Raw genomic sequence first — 18,455 nt, forward strand, 5'->3', positions numbered from 1 at the left:
CCACTAGCAGTACTCCTCATGCATATTGACCCAATGTCAGCCCCTGCTGGGAGGAATTTCTACAGTGGAGGTGAGGGATTGCTGGGAATCTGTGGGCAAGCTTCCTATTGACTGCGGTGACATGTCAGTCGGTGAAATCAATCGCTCGGCTAAACAGTTCTGTCTGAAAGGCCTGTGTTTACCCTGTTGAATTGATGCATTCAGACACCTTGCTGCTAAGTACATTTCCTCACTGTCCCTTTCTGTTTCATCTGTGTGTGAGGGGCATTACACTGTTACTCGGGACTTCACAGATTCGGGATGGGGCAGGAAAAGCGTCTTCACTCAATGTACATACACCCACACTCATCTGTTTGTGAGAGAAACAGATAATCCGTAACAGAATCAATGACACTTAAGCTGAATCCTGCAACATTATTTCAGAAAACACATTCCCAATATAATCTACCTTCCTTTTGGGCAGCCTGCAGGGGAAGGCCATAGGGTCAGCATTAAAGGCCAGCTTTAATGACTGAAGAGAGGTGTCTTCACGCAGAGGGCTGTACAATAGATAAACACAAGAGATTCTGCAGACGCTGAAAGTCCAGAGCAACATACACAAAAGGCTGGAGGGACTCAGCAGGCTGGGCAGCATCTATGGAAGTGAATAAACAGCTGTGATTTCGGGCCTGCTTCCGAACCTGATGGAGGGTCGACTTCATCAGGACTGGAAAGGAAAGGGGAAAGATGCCAGAATAAGAGGATGGGGATGGGAGAGGGGGTGAAGTGAGAAGACGGAAGGTGACAGGTGGAAAAGCTAAAGGGCTGAAGAAGAAGGAATCTGATTGGACAGGAGAGTAGACCATGGTAGAAAGGGAAGGGGGAGAAATGCCAGAGGGATGTGATAGAGGTAAGAGGGGAGCCAGAGTGGGGAATGGAAGGAGAGGGAAGGGAAATTACTGGTAATTAAGATACATCGATGTTGTAGATGTTTGGTTCCTATGTATATGCACAACATTGAGGCCAAAGGGTAGAAGGGAGATGCAGGGATGTGGGATTAGGACAGGGCCAATACGTGGCTTAACTTTAAGGTGCTTGTATGAAAATTTGTATGAAAATAGAAGAGGGAGGTCAGAGGCAAAGTTTTTACATAGAGAATTGTAACTGCATGGAACGCGTCGTCAGCTGGTGGCAGAGGCAGTATCATTAGGGACATTTCAGACAGAGATAGACACGTGGATGAAAGAACAATGGAAGGCTATGTGGGGGTGGGGTTAAGGGTTAGATTGATCAAAGTAGGTTAAAGGGTTGGCTCAACATTGTGGGCCGAAGGGCCTGTACGGTGAAATGGAGATGATTCAGAAGGAGGGACGGGAATGAAGGGCAGAAGGGACAGTCCTAGTTAACTCTGCCCTGGTGTGAGCGCTCCAATCATTAACACTGACACACAATTTGATCAGTATGGGCATCCAGCCCAACACTACCCGGTTAATAACATCTACATAGAGAATGACTGAGAGCTAGAAGTCCACCCTCCTCAGAAGGTAGTGCAACTATAGAAGGTCACTTCTAGAAGCACAATTTAGGACATTGTGTGCACAAATTCCAAAATATCTCATTTAAATATTCAGTTGTTTGTAAAGAGTCCCTGATCGAGTGACCTAAATAATTACTGATTTGCAGTAGAGATACGAGTAATGTGATTAACAGTGGCAGGCTCCTTGGAGACATTGGAATTGGGTCATGCACAGGGATACACTGTGAATGTTTTCTTTCTGTTTCCCCACTCCCGCCTCCCCTTGAGAGACTGACTCTTTCACAACGACTGAAAATCCACCAGCACTCAACGTCCTCCAGTCCTTTCGGCTCGCTTTTGGTTTCATCCTCTACTTACTTGGTTCAGAGTCCGTCAGGGGACAGAGGTCATTAGGCGTCTCTTTACCCTGCACCAGTCACCCTTTACTCAACCCATCCCTGCTGCCCCTCACTCCAGCACAGATCTTTTCCTTTTAAATTATACCCTCCCATCCACCACTCTCTGTCTCTCTAGTCCAGGATTTTCCAACCTGGGGTCCACGGTTAATAGTAGTGGCCAATGATGTAAAGAGGGCTGGAAACATCCTATAAAAGTAACACGTATAAACGCTGGAAGAACTCAGCAGGCCTGGCAGCATCCATGGAAAAGAATTAACAGTCGACGTTTCAGGCCGAAGCCCTTCTTCAGGACTGAAACATCGGCTGTTTATTCATTTCCATAGATGTTGGCTGACCTGTTGAGTTCCTCCAGCATCTTGTGCACACTACTCTGGATTTGTGCACACTACTGCAGCCTTTCTTGTGTTTGAGATCCTGTTACGAGTGTTGGGTTTGTCTCAGTCTTCAGCTGATGAAGTAGGTTGTCATTTTAACCCAATAAAATCTCATTGCTGAGACTAAGATCATCCTTTATTCAATTAGGGGCCAAATTTTCTTCAGCCACACCCTGAGATTAATTAAAGACCAGTTGCTCCCCACGTACCTTAAGGTCAATTAGAGGCCAAGGATTTTCTTTCTGAAATATTATCCTTTAAAGATTAGCTTTATTTGTCACATGTAGATGGAAACATAGAGAGAAATGCATATTTATATCCAGCAGTGTCCAAGATGTGCTTGTGACAGCCTGAAAGCACCACTGGCACCAACAAAGCATGCCCACAACCTACTAACCCTAACACATACTTCCTTGGAGCGTGGGAGGAAACTGGAGCTCTCAGACGAAGCCCATGTGGTCACAGGGATGTACAAACCTTGGCTGCCACGGTAGCCAAGTGGTTTGTGTGACCTATCGCAGCCCAGGGCATTCCGGAGTTCGGAGTTCAATTCCGGCGTCGTTCTGTATGTCCTTACTGTAGAATGTGCGGGTTTCCCCCCAGCCCCCTGGTTTCCTCCCACAGTCCAAATACATACTGGGTAGGTTAATTGGCCATTGTGATTAATCAGGTTCATCAGGGTTGGTGTGACTCGAAGTGCATCGGGTAAAAAAATTAAAAATTTCCAGAGAATGGCAGGAATTGAACCCTGATCTTATAGCTGGTGCTGTTTAAGTGTTAAGCTATCTGCTACACTACCCTGGAAAATTAAAATGGAAAACCCGCAAAGCCTGGCCATTGGAAAGGGTTGAGCCTTGCTGTACAAAGCCAAGCTCTGTTTTCCCAGAATCCTCTTTCTCCTCATTGACACCCACTACCTTTCACGTCCCCCACCCCCCAACAGCCACATGGTTCCCCTTCCAGAGAATCTACTTCCACCAGCATTCTTAACAGTTTCCAGCTCACAACAATGTGCTAGAAAGAAAAATCACCAATCTTAAATCTGTGCCCTCTACCAGCCAAAATCAGTTTGCCTATGATAAAGCCCGTCAAAAGGTGGAACTATTAATTATTCCCTTAAGGTGGAGGGGAACTTAAGCACATTTGCTTTGGTACCTGTGCACTCTGGGTGAACACCCTAGCTGGACAGTCTTAATCATTGACTCTGTCAAGGTATTTATTTATTTATTGATTATTTGATTGAGACACAGTGTAGAAAAGGCCCTTCCAGCCCTCCAAGCTATACTGCTCAGAAATCCCCCGATTTCACCCTAGCCTAATCACGGGATGATATACAATGACCGATTAACCTACCAACTGGTACGTCTTTGGGTGTCACGTACAAACTCCTCACAGACAGTGGCAGAAAATGAAGCTGGGTTGCCCAAACTGTACAGTGTCACACCAGCCATTAGCTACTGTGCCACCCCATAGTCAATAGAGTTATCGAGTATGCCCACAAGAAAATGAATCTCAGGGTTGTACATGGTGACATACATTTACTTAGATTGGAAATTTGTTTAGAACTTTGACCTTAATCCTGCCTTGGGAGGTGTACTGAGGAGAAAGGCTCAACAGCAAACATGGTGCACATCAAGCAGGAATCATTCTGCACACGTACTCTGCAGTCGGGAAGGCTCCCAGCTGATGCACCACGGTTAAATAGAAAAGATCCCACTAACAGTCGAATACCACCCAGCAGAGTAGCCTTGCAGGGCTCATGACCACATGCTTGCAAACTGTTTGTTCCAGAAGTTTGGAAAACATTTTGCGGATAAAAAAACAAAACTGGTACAACACCGTTGAGATGAATAACTGCCCCTTGCGGCTGTTCCCCAGTGTCCCGAGCCAACATCAAGCACTTTGGCTCTTCTCACTGCCCTGACTCACCACAGCTTCTATTAATAACAGGCTTCTTGAATTTAAAGATCTGAGATTAGCTTTATTTATCGCCTGTACATCAAAACATACAGCGAAATGCAGCTCACACAAAACGCTGGAGGAACTCAGCAGGCCGGGCATCATCTATGGAAATGAATAAACAGTCAATGTTTCAGGCCAAGATCCTTCTTCGGGATTGGAAAGGAAGAGGAAAGATGCCAGAATAAAATGGTGAGGGGGAGGGGGAGGAGAACTAGCTAGATACGGGGGTTCCCAACCCCCGAGCTCGAAGGTGATAGATGAAGCCTAAAGGGTTGGAAAGGAAGGAATCTGATAGGAGAGGAGAGTGGGCCATGGGAGAAAGGGAGGGAGGAAGGGACCTGGGGGTGGGGGGAGGTGATAGGCAGCTGAGAAGAGGTAAGATGTTATAGTGGGGAATAGAAGAAGGGGGGAGGTGGGAGAGAAAGAAATCTTAATGGAAGGAGAAATTGATATTCAATCCATCAGGTTGGAGGTGACTCGGACGGAACACAAGGTGAGCTCAGAGTGGCTCAAGAGGAGGCCATGGACCGATATGTCGGAACAGGAATGGAATGGGAATTAGAAGTTCCGCTTTTGGAGCCCAAGTGCTTGACAAAGCGGTCCCCCATTTTGTGATAGGTCTCACCAATGCAGAGGAGGCCGCACTGGGATCACTGGACACAACAGACATGAGAGCAGGTTCGCAGGTGAAGGTGTAACACTCTGGCCACTTGCAGTGCTATGTGCCAGGAGCGAGGTCAGTGGGGAGGGCTGAATAGACAAAGGAGTACTCCCCGTGGAAAGTGGGATGTGGGGCAGGATCTGAGGTAAAGATATGTTTATTAGTGGAGCAGAGGAGGGGAGAGGCAAAGATATGTTTGGTGGTAGGCTGGAGGGAGGGTGAGGTAAAGATTGTGGTAGACTAGAGGGAGGGTGAGGTAAAGATATTTGTGGCAGACTAGAGGGAGGGTGAGGTAAAGATATTTGTGGTAGGCTGGAGGGAGGGTGAGGTAAAGATATTTGTGGTAGACTGGAGGGAAGGTGAGGTAAAAATGTTTGTGGTAGACTGGAGGGAGGGTGAGATAAAGATGTTTGTGGTAGACTGGAGGGAGGGGGGAGGTAAAGATGTTTGTGGTAGGCTGGAGGGAAGGTGAGGTAAAAATGTTTGTGGTAGACTGGAGGGAGGGTGAGATAAAGATGTTTGTGGTAGACTGGAGGGAGGGGGGAGGTAAAGATGTTTGTGGTAGGCTGGAGGGAGGGTGAGGTAAAGATATTTGTGGTAGACTGGAGGGAAGGTGAGGTAAAAATGTTTGTGGTAGACTGGAGGGAGGGTGAGATAAAGATGTTTGTGGTAGACTGGAGGGAGGGGGGAGGTAAAGATGTTTGTGGTAGACTGGAGGGAGGGGGGAGGTAAAGATATTTGTGGTAGACTGGAGGGAAGGTGAGGTAAAAATGTTTGTGGTAGACTGGAGGGAGGGTGAGATAAAGATGTCTGTGGTAGACTGGAGGGAGGGGGGAGGTAAAGATGTTTGTGGTAGACTGGAGGGAGGGGGGAAGGTAAAGATATGTCTGGTGGTAGTGAAATGAGTCGCTGCATCAAATGAAATCAGCGAGGATTGTCGTGGGGGCTGTACAAAAATGTCACCAGGCTTCCAGCACCACCATAGCATGCCCACAGTTTGCTGACCCTAATAGTACGTATTTGGACAGTGGGAGGAAACCAGAGCACCAGGAGAAAACCTGCACAGTCACGGAGAGAACGTACAAACTCCTCACAGACAGTGATGGGAATCGAACACCATTTGGTGATTGCTGTAAGGTGATTATGCTAACCACCACGTTACCATGCTGACCACATTTGTAAAGCAAACCAAGAGAAAATCAGGCAAAATTTTGACACTGTCACTTCAAGATACATTTGAATGTAAGAGCCCAGCTCTCTGGACACAAAAGGCATTAAATGGTACAGGGACAGAGCAGCCATATAGAATTGAGACAGAAATTTGGCAATAATGGTAGGGAATGGGAGAAGAGGCCCAAAAGGCTTATTCCGTGCTCCCAATTTTCTGTTTTGTTGTCCAGGAAGAAGGTTGTAAGGAATGTCTCAAAGCAGAGGTTCTTGAACTTTGTTTTATGTCAATGGACCCTTTTGGCTCTCCGGTGAAGCCTGTGGACCCCTTCTCAGAGTAATATATTTACATATATGAAATAAAATGCATAAGATTACAAAGAGACCAATTACATTGATCTCCAGTTCTCAAAATTTAAAAAAATTATGATACAGTAATATACTGTATCTGCTTCTTTTCTAGTACAATAAATAACAAAACTAGACATTTAAAATACAGGCAAGTTAGAATAAAATTTTATTTGTTGAATATATATCTGTGTGAAGGCTGTTATACAAGAACATGAAATTGCTAATACTACTGTGGCTTGCGCCTACATTCATTATTGAAGGAAATGCTAAATTTCAGTTCAAGGTTAGTGAAAATAAAGATGTAAATTATTGTGCCTTGAAGTTCACCGGCTAACTGGAGTCTATCTACAGTTCCACGAGGGGTCTGTGGACCCCCCGGGTTAAGAACCCCTGCCTTATAGGAAGAGAATGAAATAGGGAATCAGGGAGCTTCAGGGAGGTAACTTTGAAGCTTTATGCGCTGGCTTGGCCCTGAATGCTGAAGCAATTAAAAACCAGGGGTGTTGAAGCAGATAGAAGTAGAGACACAGTAATCTCAAAAGGCCGCAAGATGGTACTGATAGAGGGAGGTGTGTGCTCAGGGAAGGATCTGAAAACAAGGACGGACAGTAGAAAGTTGTTGAGCTAGCTACACCTGCCAGAGTCTGTGGAGGTATTACCTCTCTGCCCTCTGGCACATCAGCTGGTGAGCTAGGATTCAGCAGCAAAGGCTTGTTAGTCACGCAATCAATCTACTAATACAAAATAAAAAATTACTGTCAGCAAGCAACCTCTCCAAGGAATTCTCACTCGTTTCACTTACCTGTCCTCCTGAAAGGCAGTCTGCAATTTGTAAAGGGTACCGTTGCTGTGTGAATGATTAGCTTACGTTCTCTGCTTCCCTTGAGGGAGATGAGTATGATCAAAGCCCTTCTAGAAAGATGACTATCTTAATTAATGCCAGACACTGAAATATTTCCTTAGGCCTCGGAGAACTGGGATTCCCATGACAATTATCATCTCCTTCCTTAAGACCAGTGTGACAACAGCTCAATACACCAGGTAAAACCAATTAGTTCCCCTTACCTCTGCACTTGCAGATAAGGCAGCCATATATGTCCTGCTCGAACCCCATTGGACAATACTTGTCACACGGACGCTCAGGGCACCTCTTGCAGCGACAGATATCACAGCCATGTTTGTTCTTCCTGATTTGAAAAGAAAAGTTATTGGAGAACTTAATTTGCAAACCAGGGTATCTAACCTGTACAACTTGATGGATATATTACACCAGAAAGGAATTGCAGTCTGGCAACTTGCTTTGAAAATTTCAAATCCCTCGGTTAGAGGGTCAGATACGATCCACTAAGATGATTTTGCACCACTATGACTTCACATTACAACATGCTGTAACTTTAATTCTATCAATGCAAAGGTGGGAGGTTGGGGCAACAAAGGAATTTGTGGCCAATAATCTCACATTCAGTGTTTTTCTTTTGTATTCTGGGTTATGGGTGCCACTGCTAAACCAGCATTTACTGTCCGCTACAGGAACACACCTCCCCTCTATGAGCCCAGTCAATACTTCTCGCTGCCTCAGTAAAACAACAAGCAAAATCAAAGACCCCACCCTCTCGGGACATTCTCTCTTCTCTGATCTCCCGTTAGGCGGAAGAGGCGGGGTCAGGCAAAGACCCCACCCTCTCGGGACGTTCTCTCTTCTCTGCTCTCCCGTTAGGCGGAAGAGGCGGGGTCAGGCAAAGACTCCACCCTCTCGGGACGTTCTCTCTTCTCTGCTCTCCCGTTAGGCGGAAGAGGGGGGGTCAGGCAAAGACCCCACCCTCTCGGGACATTCTCTCTTCTCTGCTCTCCCGTTAGGCGGAAGAGGGGGGGTCAGGCAAAGACCCCACCCTCTCGGGACGTTCTCTCTTCTCTGCTCTCCCGTTAGGCGGAAGAGGCGGGGTCAGGCAAAGACCCCACCCTCTCGGGACGTTCTCTCTTCTCTGCTCTCCCGTTAGGCGGAAGAGGCGGGGTCAGGCAAAGACCTCACCCTCTCGGGACATTCTCTCTTCTCTGCTGTCCCGTCAGGTTCTGAAAGCATGCACCACCAGGTTCAAGGACAGCTTCTATCCCACTGTTACCAGACTCTTGAATGGACTCTTTCACAATAAAAAAAAATGGGCTCTTGGCCTCAAAATCTACCCCGTTATGATACTACATTTTATTGCTTACCTGCACTGCACCCTTTCAATAGTTTTTACACTTTATTCTGCATTGCTGTTGTTTTACTTTATTCCAACTCAATGCACTCTGATCTGTATAAACCTTACCGAATTTATTGCACTGTGTATGATCTGTATGAACAGCATGCAAGGCAACCTTTTCACTGTATCTTGGTACATGTGACAATAAAAAACCAATACCGATACTATCCCTAATGATGTCTGAACTGGTTTGCTCAAGCCAAGCTTAAAAAATACATTGAGCTTCCTCCAACAATTATCTTAGATCCACGCCTTCAAGTGAATGACCCTCTGGATCATTTCCCACATCATCTGCTCTATTAAAACCTTGCTCCCAGCTTTAAATATTTCTCTTGACAAACATTCAAAGAGTTTTTGCTGAATCATTTGGTTGCACAGTGCTTGAGATCGAAAAGATACTGTAGTTTTAAGATCAGCCTTATTTAACACATGTACATCGGCACATTGAAACATGCAGTGAAGTGCTTCGTTTGCATCAAATCGGTTCAGGGAGGATTAGGCTGGGCAGCCCACAAGTATCGACACGATTTCGGCACCAACGCAGCATGCCCACAGCTCATCAACCCTTGGGTGGAAACCCACGCGGTCACGGGAAGAATGTACAATCTCCTTACAGGCAGTGGCAGGAACCGAACCTCGATCGGTAATCGCTGGTGCTGTAAAGTGACGTGCTAACCGCTACGCTACCATGCTACCTCCGTAAGCAATGCGGGGAGCTTTAACAGGGAAGTAGCTAAAATAATAAATAATTTAGATCTTTTTTATTTCAACATTTAAGAGAGGTTTGATTAGGTACATGGGAGTAGAGGTATAGAGGTCTATGGTCCTGGTGCAGGTCACATGGGAGTAGGCAGTTTAAATAACTTGGCATGGACTAGATGGGCCAAAAGGCCTGTTTCTATTCTGTGCTTTTCTATGACTCTAGAGAAGGAAACACATTCTTGAGTTTGGTAAACTGAATATGAAATATGGTTTGCCATGCTGCCTTCTGCTCACAAGACAGGTGACCCCAGCCATTATCAATACTCTTCAGAGATTGTCTGGTGTCAGTGGTCGCATGACTAGGAGTTGTAATATGCACCAGCTTCTCATACGACCATCCACCACCTGCTCCCATGGCTGCACATGACCCTGATCAGGAGATGGGGGAGGGCTAGGCAGGAACTACACCTTGCTCAAGGGTGATCTGCAGGCTAGCAGAGGAAGGAGAGACTTACACCCACCCCGTAACCCTTTAATGAAAATTAAACAAGATATAGAGAATTGGATTTCATAGGAATTATTGCAACTATCAGTGTGGAAGAGCTGGAATAACTTCAGCAGAAATTTACAAAAGAATGACACTTTGGTGACTCATAGAATCGTGGAGCGTAATATATCCAGGAGACAGATCCTTTGGCCCAACTCGTTCATATCAACCAAAGTGCTCACCTAAGCTGGCCTCACTTGCTCATGTTTGTTCCACTTCCTTCTAAATCTTTTTCCATTCATGCACATATCCATGTGTCTTTTAAATGTTGATATTATGCCTGCCTCTGGCAGCTCATTCCATATATGCACCACCTCATCTGTGAATAAATTTCCCCTTGATTCATTTTCAAAAAATTTCTCTCTCACCTTAAAGCAATGTCCCCCTCCCCGATTACGATTCTCCTTCCCTGAGAAAAAAGATTGCATGCATTCACATGTGTGTGTGTGTGTGTGTGTGTGTGTGTGTGTGTGTGTATGTGTGTGTGTGTGTCTGTGTGTGTGTGTGTGTGTGCGTGTGCGTGTGCGTGTGTGTGTGTGTGTGTGTGTAAGGCCATAAGACACAGAAGCAGAGTCTGCTCTGCCATTCAATCATGTCTGATTCGTTATCCCTCTCAGACCCATTCTCCTGCCTCTTTCCTGTCACCTTTGACGCCCTTATGAATCAAGAACCTATTGACGTCTCGTTTAAATACACCTCCACAGTCATCTGTGGCATGAATTCTACAGATTCACTACCCTCTGGCTAAAGAAATCCCTCTTCTTCCAGTTCTAAAGTGAGTAAATATGTACGTGTCTGTGTATGAGCATGTGTGTGTACGTGTGTATATCATGTGCGTGTGCGTGTACACGTGTATATCATGTATATGTGTTATTCCCATCCTCCCTCTCAGCCCTGATAGTAGCCAAGTAAACTCAGGCAAACTAAAAGTGTGCATGTTGAGACTGGGGCGAGGGCACGACTGTCTTCTCTGCAGAGGCATCGATGGTTGAAGAGCTTGCCAAGATGCCATTCCTGAATAATGGTATTGTTGTGCATATTTCTCTGGGTAACAGGACCGTGTCCGCCTCAGCCTATTATGTGTGCGTGTATCTGTCAATCTTGGCTTCACTGTAAATCACAGGCCTTCACAATCACATTTAGATTCTATCTTTTATTATTAAATAATAACCCTGCTTAGGCACGACTCACGATCTGAGCATTGATAGCCACGGACATCTGCTAAGACTCTCTGCTTGCTTTTGCTTCATTGAAAAGAAAGAAATGTTTGTGTGATGCTTCAGTGAGTAACTGTACTGCTGACTTCTCTGGACTCAGGCATGGCCTAAGTTTCAACTCTTGCACAGGGCTCAGTATCTGGGCACCGCATCGCATTACACACAGGGCTACTGTCGGCAGTAGCCTGGTGCCTGTTTCGAGCCAGCAGCATTTGGGAGGACAAACCAGGGTGGAACTTACACTGAAAAGTACAGTAGAACAAAGGGACCTGGGAATATACATCCCTAATTCCTTGAAAGTGGCATCAAAGGTAGATAGGGTTGTAAATGGCACATTGGCCTTTATAAATCAGAGCATTGCATACAGCATCACAAACACAAGAGATACTGCAGATGCTGGAAATCCAGAGCAATATACACAAAATACCGGAGGAACTCAGCAGGCCAGGCAGCATCTATGGAAATGAATAAACAGTCAAGGTTTTGGGCCGAGACCCTTCTTCAGGAGCAGAAAGGAAAGGGGAAGATGCCAGAATAAAAAGGTGGGAAGGTTGGGCAGGAGGACTAGATAGAAGCTGGGTGGTGGGACAAGTAAAGGACTGAAGTGGAAGGCACCTAACAGGAGAGAAGAGTGAACCATAGGAGAAAGGGAAGGAGGACGGGCACCAAGGGAGGTGACACAGAGTTGGGATGTTATGTTGAAATTGTACAAGACACTGGGATACGGAAATTTGGAGTACAGCATTCAGCTCTGGTCACCTACCTGCAGAAAAGACATCAATAAGCTTGAAAAAATGCAGGGAAAATTTACACCGATGTTGTTGCTATTTGAGGACTTGAGTTATAGGGAAAGGTTTGAATAGATTAGGACTTTAATCCTAACTGGAATGCGGGAGAGTGAGTGGGGATCTTACTGAAGTACACAAAATTATGAGCGTATGGATGGGCTTGGGGGCTTTTTCCCCTCAGTTTGGGTGAGTCTAGAACTTGAGGTGATGGGTTTAGAATGAGATGAGAAATACTTAAGGGGTATCTGAGGGGAAACTCCTTCACTCAGAGGGTGGTGTGAGTGTGAAATGTGCCAGAACAAGTGGTGGATGTGGGTTCAATCGTAGCATTTGAGAGAAGTTTGGACAGGTATATGGATGGGAGAGGTATGGAGGGCAATGGTCCAGGTGCAGGTAGATGGTACTATACAGAAGACCAGGTCAACACAGTCTAGGAGAGCAGAAAGGCTTGTAACTGCACGAGTTCCCACTGAGTGTTCTTGTTTCCTCTCGCATCCGAGTTTCAGAATGCAGCTGATTGGCACGTGAGAAAAAATGGTGTTATCAAGAAAAGCAAAAGGGATGGGAATGTTGGTACAGACTCAATGGGCCAAATGGCCTCCTTCTGTGTCATAGGGAAGTACAAGTGAAATGGTTATTTCATAGAAGATTACAAGGAAATAGAGTTTTTGAAGCTCTATACCTACTTCCCCTCTGCTAAGGTGCAACTGTGTATGACCCTCTTTGTAAGACAATGAAATTGACACTTAAATACAGAGTATGGAGGCTATGGTCTGGGTGCAGGTCGATGGGAGTAGGCAGTTTAAATGGTTTGGCATGGACTAGATGGGCCAAAGGGCCTGCTTCTGTGTTGCATTTTTCTATGACTCTAAATAAACCTTAAGGAAATCTGTAGCTTGGCAGCTGGGAGAAGGAAATGGCAGCTTTTGAAGAATATATTTACATAATCAGTATAATCAGCATTTTAATTATGGTCCAAACGCTGGCAAATGGGATTTATTGGGTTGGGCACCTTGGACTGCACGCTTCTTCTTCCTTCTGATTTGCCGGCATTTTGTAAAGAGTGTCCCTCAGATGCAAATAATTTGGACTTATGCAAGCTTGCCTGCGGCGATCCGTGAGGAAGAAATTATTCAGCCCTTGAGTCTGTTCTATTATTTTAGTGGGATCACAATCGCTCTGTGACCTAATTCCAGAAAGCCACCTATTCCCCATATCCTCCAATGGAATGGGTTAACGTAAATGCTTTCATCTTATATTTAAAATGAATAATTATACTGTGGTTTGTGGGAAAGTGTTCTGAATTGGATCTATCTGTAAAAATATGAATTTCAGATGTTGGGTCTAACCCAGTCAGTACTGGTTACTTCCTATCAAATCTATCGCTTCCCATTCATTGAGTCCTGCCAAAGGGTCTCGGCCCGAAATGTCGACTGCACTTTTTTCCAGAGATGTTGCCTGGCCTGCTGAGTTCCTCCAGCAATTTGTGTGTGTTGCTTCCCATTCATAATGTTTGCTTCTATCAAATCCTTATACTGTGAAGCTAGGGGTAGGAATATGCCACTCAGCGCTTTAAACCATGCTTCACAAGCAATACAATCATGGATAATCCTCTGTCTCCATACAATATTTTTGCTCTCCCCACTACACCCCTTGTTGATTTCTTTACCCAGATATATACCTATTTCTTTTGAAACAAATTCAGTGACTCTGCTCCTTTGGTCCTCTGTGGTGGAAAACTCCAAAAGTAAATCATCTCTACATGGAGAAATCTTTCCTTTTCTCAGTCTTAAATCTCTTGCCCTGTGACTGTGATCCCTCACTCAAGACATCTCGGCCAGGAGAAGCATCCTCCCGTCAACCAGTCCGTTCATTCCTGTCAGAAAGTTGTAAGCTTCAATTAGATTCCCTCTCATTCTTCTGAACTTCCAAGTTATTTCTCATAGGGCAACACTGCCATCCCAGGCAACAGTCTGCTGAATCTAGACCTTAAGCTATAGGAGCAGATTTAGGCCATTTGGTTCGAGTCAGCTCCACCATTTCATCGTGGCTGATTCATTTTCCCCCCTCAGCCCCAGTCTACTGCCTTCTCCCCGTATCTCTTCATGGTCTGACTAATCAAGAATCTATCAAGCTCTGACTTAAATATACCCAATGACTTGGCCTCCACAACTGCTTGTGGCAACAAATTCTAAAGGTTCAACACTCTCTGGCTAAAGAAATTCCTTCCTCAGCTCCGTTCTAAAAGGACGCCCCTCTATTCTGTGGCTGTGTCTTCTGGTGCTAGACTCTCCCACCAGGACCTCTGCTGCACTCCCCTGTGGCAAATATATCCATCCTTAAGTAAACCTGCACACAGCGCTCCAAGTGTGGACTCACCAATATTACAGGAAAACATACTTGTGCCTGTACTTAAATCATTTTGCTATGAAACCCAGCGTGTCATTTATCTTCTTAAATATACCTACCTGCTTGCCTTCAGTGATTGGTGTACAAAAACACCCAAGTGGCTTCCTACATCTACATTTCTTAAGCTAATACTGTGTGAATTATCTGCCACCTTTCTTACAGGGCAGGTTCGAGGGGCAGTTAATCTGTCTGCTATGCGCATAAAGCCACGGAAATAACTTTAAGAGATGGCAAAAGACTCACGCATTCAGAACCAAATCACGTGAGCACAGGTCCTAATACATGACACTTTATAAATTAGGGTCGCACATCCACGTTGGAGAGGAAATTAAGAAGCTGGTAGTTGAAACAGCACTGCCAGATTTATCCGCCCTGTCACACTGCTAGTCCTCTTGCAACAGTGTGTCGGTACAGGGACCAACAGACTCATCGGTGTTTCAGGAACGGCTTCTTCCCCTCCGCCATCAGAATGGAAAATGAACCCATGGACTCTACCTCAGTATTTCTCTCTCTTTTTGCACGACATATTTAATTAAATTTTCTTTTTATGTGTACTTCTTATTGTAATTTATAGTTCTTATTATTATGTATAGAAATAGAAAGCATAAATTACAATAGGAAGTATGTATAACAGAAAATTAAATGAGTAATGCAAAAAGAGAGAAAAAAATACTTCTATTATTATTATTATTATTATTCTGCAGTATGTAGGTTCCTTAAGGTTGTTATGTTCGGGAATGCTAGTGGGGACAAGCTCTCACTATCTTTTAAATGCTCCCAATGGCGTGTGTCTCCAATAGCCTCTAACAACCAAGTCCAGCTCCTGGCCTTCACATGTGGCTCAGCTACCAAGTACAGCGGAACCATTTTTACTGACAGGGGATGGGGCAAAGGCGGGATAGTGGTGCCTTAAAACCAGTCACTGCGGGCAGATGGGGCTCATCAGCCTTGACAGGCACCTCATCTAGGAGAAAGAAAACACTGATCTCAAACCTCTGCTGCTTTGCAGCTCTACCCACTCACGGGGAAGTAAACCCCGAGGGAGAAATCCAGAGCTGGTGTCCCTAAGGCAGTCCTACATTGAGTTCAGTGCTGACTGGCAACTTCTGCGATGCTGCTGGTGTCAAATGTTCCTGCCGTTCCTTTAGGTTAATCAGATACGTGGAGAGGGGGAGCTTGCTACGTGGGCAACAGCTTGCTCTCAATATTGTACTGCCCTGGCTTGTGTATCTAGACAGCCAGGACACAACATCCATGGTCAACCCTGACCAACGGGGGCCTCATCAATATTCTGTACTGCTGACACAAGACAACAAATTTCACGACATATTCCACTGATACTGAACCTGATTCTGATTCTGACATCGGGTTCTTGAATCGACTTACCTCAGCAACACAACACTACGGACCTCCTCCTGCTCTACAATAGGCTTGTCTGATTGTGTGTTATTTGCACTAATTCCTTATTTTGCAGTCTTTTATTTCTTCACTGCCCTGTATAATTGATGCATAATTTATAAGACCATTAGACCATAAGATATAGGAGCAGAATTAGATCATCTGGGCCATCGAGTCTGCTCTGCCATTTCTCCTCTCAGCCCCAATCTCCTGCCTTCTCCCCGTATCCTTTCATGCCCTGACTAGTCAAGAATCTATCAATCTCTGCCTTAAATATACCCAATAACTTGGCTTCCACAGCTGCTCATGGCAACAAATTCCACAGATACGCTACTCTCTGGCTAAAGAAATTCCTCTTCATCTCCATTGTAAAAGGACTCACCCTCTATTCTGAGGCTGTGTCCTCTGGTCTTAGACTCTCCCACCACAGGAAACATCCTCCCCACACCCACTCTATCAAGGCCTTTCACCCATTTGATAGGTTTCAGTGAGGTCACCCCTATTTATGTTCTGTGTGTTGTCTGAATCTACGTACCTGTGAGGCTGTAGTGTTTTTTTTTAATTATGCCTGTACCTCACTGTTGTTGTGCACATGAATTTGACAGTAGGAAGAAGGACCTACATGTATCCAAATGGGCAGTACTTGTCACACACGACAGGTTTGCATCTTTTCGGCCGTGCCCGGCACTGGCAGATTTCACAGCCGTGTACGTCGGTCTGCAGGCCGAAGGGACAGTCCAAACCACAGCCCGAGATCAGGCCCGTACAAAGCTCCTCTCCTGCAATTAAGATAAAACAAGATTAAACTCAGGGTCAACGAACAGATGCCATTGAAAGGAAGGAAATGATTGCATCTGTTCCTCAACTATTTAAGAATTCACAGCCAACAGTTACTGATGCCTTGAAGGAAAACAAGAGATTCTGCAGATTTATTTATTTTATTTATTTAACGATACAGCACAGAGTAGGCCCTTTTAATCCCACAGCCCCAGCAACCCCTTGACAACTCTGATTAACTCTAACCTAATCATGGGACAATTTAACCCAGTTAACCCAGCCGGCACATCTTTGGACTTTGGGAAGAAAGTGCAGCGCCCAGGGAATACCTACACATTCCACGGGGTACAAAGATTCCTTACAGATGGCGCTGGAATTGAACTTTGAACTCTGACGCCCCAAGCCGTAATAGCGTCAGACTAACCACAATGCTACCATCTACAGTAATGCACAAAAATGCCGGGGATCTCCCTATGGAAAGTAGATGTTCCGAATTATCAGGTTCTGATAAACTGTCTCGGCCCAACATGTTGACTGTTTATTCCTTTCCACAGATGCTGCCTGGCCTGCTGAGTTTCTCTGTCATTTTGTGCGTACCTTGACGGAATGTACGCTGCCCTTTAGTATAATTACTGAGCTTCTGTAAAAGCTAAAAGGGCTGGAACAGTTCAACAAGCCAGGCAGAATGTGTAGAGGGAGAGACGAGTTAACATGGCAGCTCAATGACCTTTCACCAGATCTGAAACACAAACTGGTTCACTGAAATCCATAACTGCCATTCACATATTCAGGGATCTTCTACATCTTGGTTTGGAGGTCTCTCCTTCCCCTCCTCCTCCCAGCCATTCGAATGCCACCAGGACTTGAAGAACCAGTTATAATTTAGTGACACAATTAGTGCCAAAAGCAAAAAAAACACGGCAGATATTGGAAAGCTGAAGGGAGATTAATTAATGTGTGAAATATGTGGCAGATTAGATCGAGAATGTAAGGAGAGAGAGAATGGGTTTCGGATCATGCTGAAATGTGGAACTATTTCCACTCCCAGGAATGGGTGTGCTGAGTATTTCCAGCAAATTTTCTCTTTATTAGGAAAAGCTCACAGCTAATTTGATTTAGAAAATTCCCACAAGTAGCAGCCAACATATGCCTAGATAATTGTATTTGCTGATGTGGGCTGAGAGAAGAACATTCCTCTCGACCTTTGGAAAACCAACTGCTCTTTCTCAACTAAAATCCTGGAGTATATGGATATATAATAATCTTAATGGATATAATGACTCAGTATGGCACAGGCTCAAAGAAATAGCTTGCCATCAGCACCTCATTCCCACTGGGACATCTAGCCAACAAGTTTGGAAAAAAAAAAGACCTTTCCTTTCAGCATAATCCTACCACTTAAGGGTGATGTCCTGATTTATTTCTTAACCCTCTGAACTTTTCTGAGGCTGCAAGGCCTGGTTTCCTCACCTCTGCCAGCTACAATTTAGACACAAATGGTCCCTTTAAAACACAGATGGATTTAAAAGTTCAAATACATTAAATAAGCTAAAAATTTAAAGTAAAAATCACCCACATTTGATTGCTTCAGGGTGGCCTCTGCTTTAGTGTTTTATAATGAATCAGCTCTTAAACGTTCTTCCAGCAGGCTAATTAATAAAATGTATTGTAGGAATTCCATTAAATGTGGTGAATGGAATTTTTATTGGTCTTTGATCAAAACATTCTGGCTCTGGGTTAGAGACAGTCTGAGAAATGGCAAGCACTCATTGTGTGCTGTTCGAACAAACAGCCCTAAACAAGAGAAAAGAAACCTCACCGAAGTTGAGGGAAGATATTCAACAAAGGTCCATCTTCCTTAGGAAAAGATAGTGGCAATGATTAAATTCCTCAGGAAATATTTAATTACCTTCAAAGTCCAAAGTGATTTTTATTATCAGAGTAC

The 18,455-nt window shown here is 44.8% G+C and overlaps 1 protein-coding gene across 3 annotated transcripts in view; it reads right to left on the minus strand.

The window, feature by feature from the left end:
* crim1 (cysteine rich transmembrane BMP regulator 1 (chordin-like)) overlaps positions 1-18,455 on the minus strand; it is a 262,049-nt gene that overhangs the window by 30,799 nt on the left and 212,795 nt on the right. For all 3 annotated transcript variants that reach the window (XM_073050510.1, XM_073050511.1, XM_073050509.1), the window contains 2 exons: positions 16,356-16,512; positions 7,495-7,616 (listed from right to left, as the gene is read on the minus strand). In XM_073050510.1, the coding sequence (XP_072906611.1) occupies positions 7,495-7,616; positions 16,356-16,512 (279 nt within the window). The remainder of the gene's footprint in view (positions 1-7,494; positions 7,617-16,355; positions 16,513-18,455) is intronic.

Source organism: Hemitrygon akajei, chromosome 7 (genome assembly GCF_048418815.1).
Source record: "Hemitrygon akajei chromosome 7, sHemAka1.3, whole genome shotgun sequence".
NCBI lineage: Eukaryota > Metazoa > Chordata > Chondrichthyes > Myliobatiformes > Dasyatidae > Hemitrygon > Hemitrygon akajei.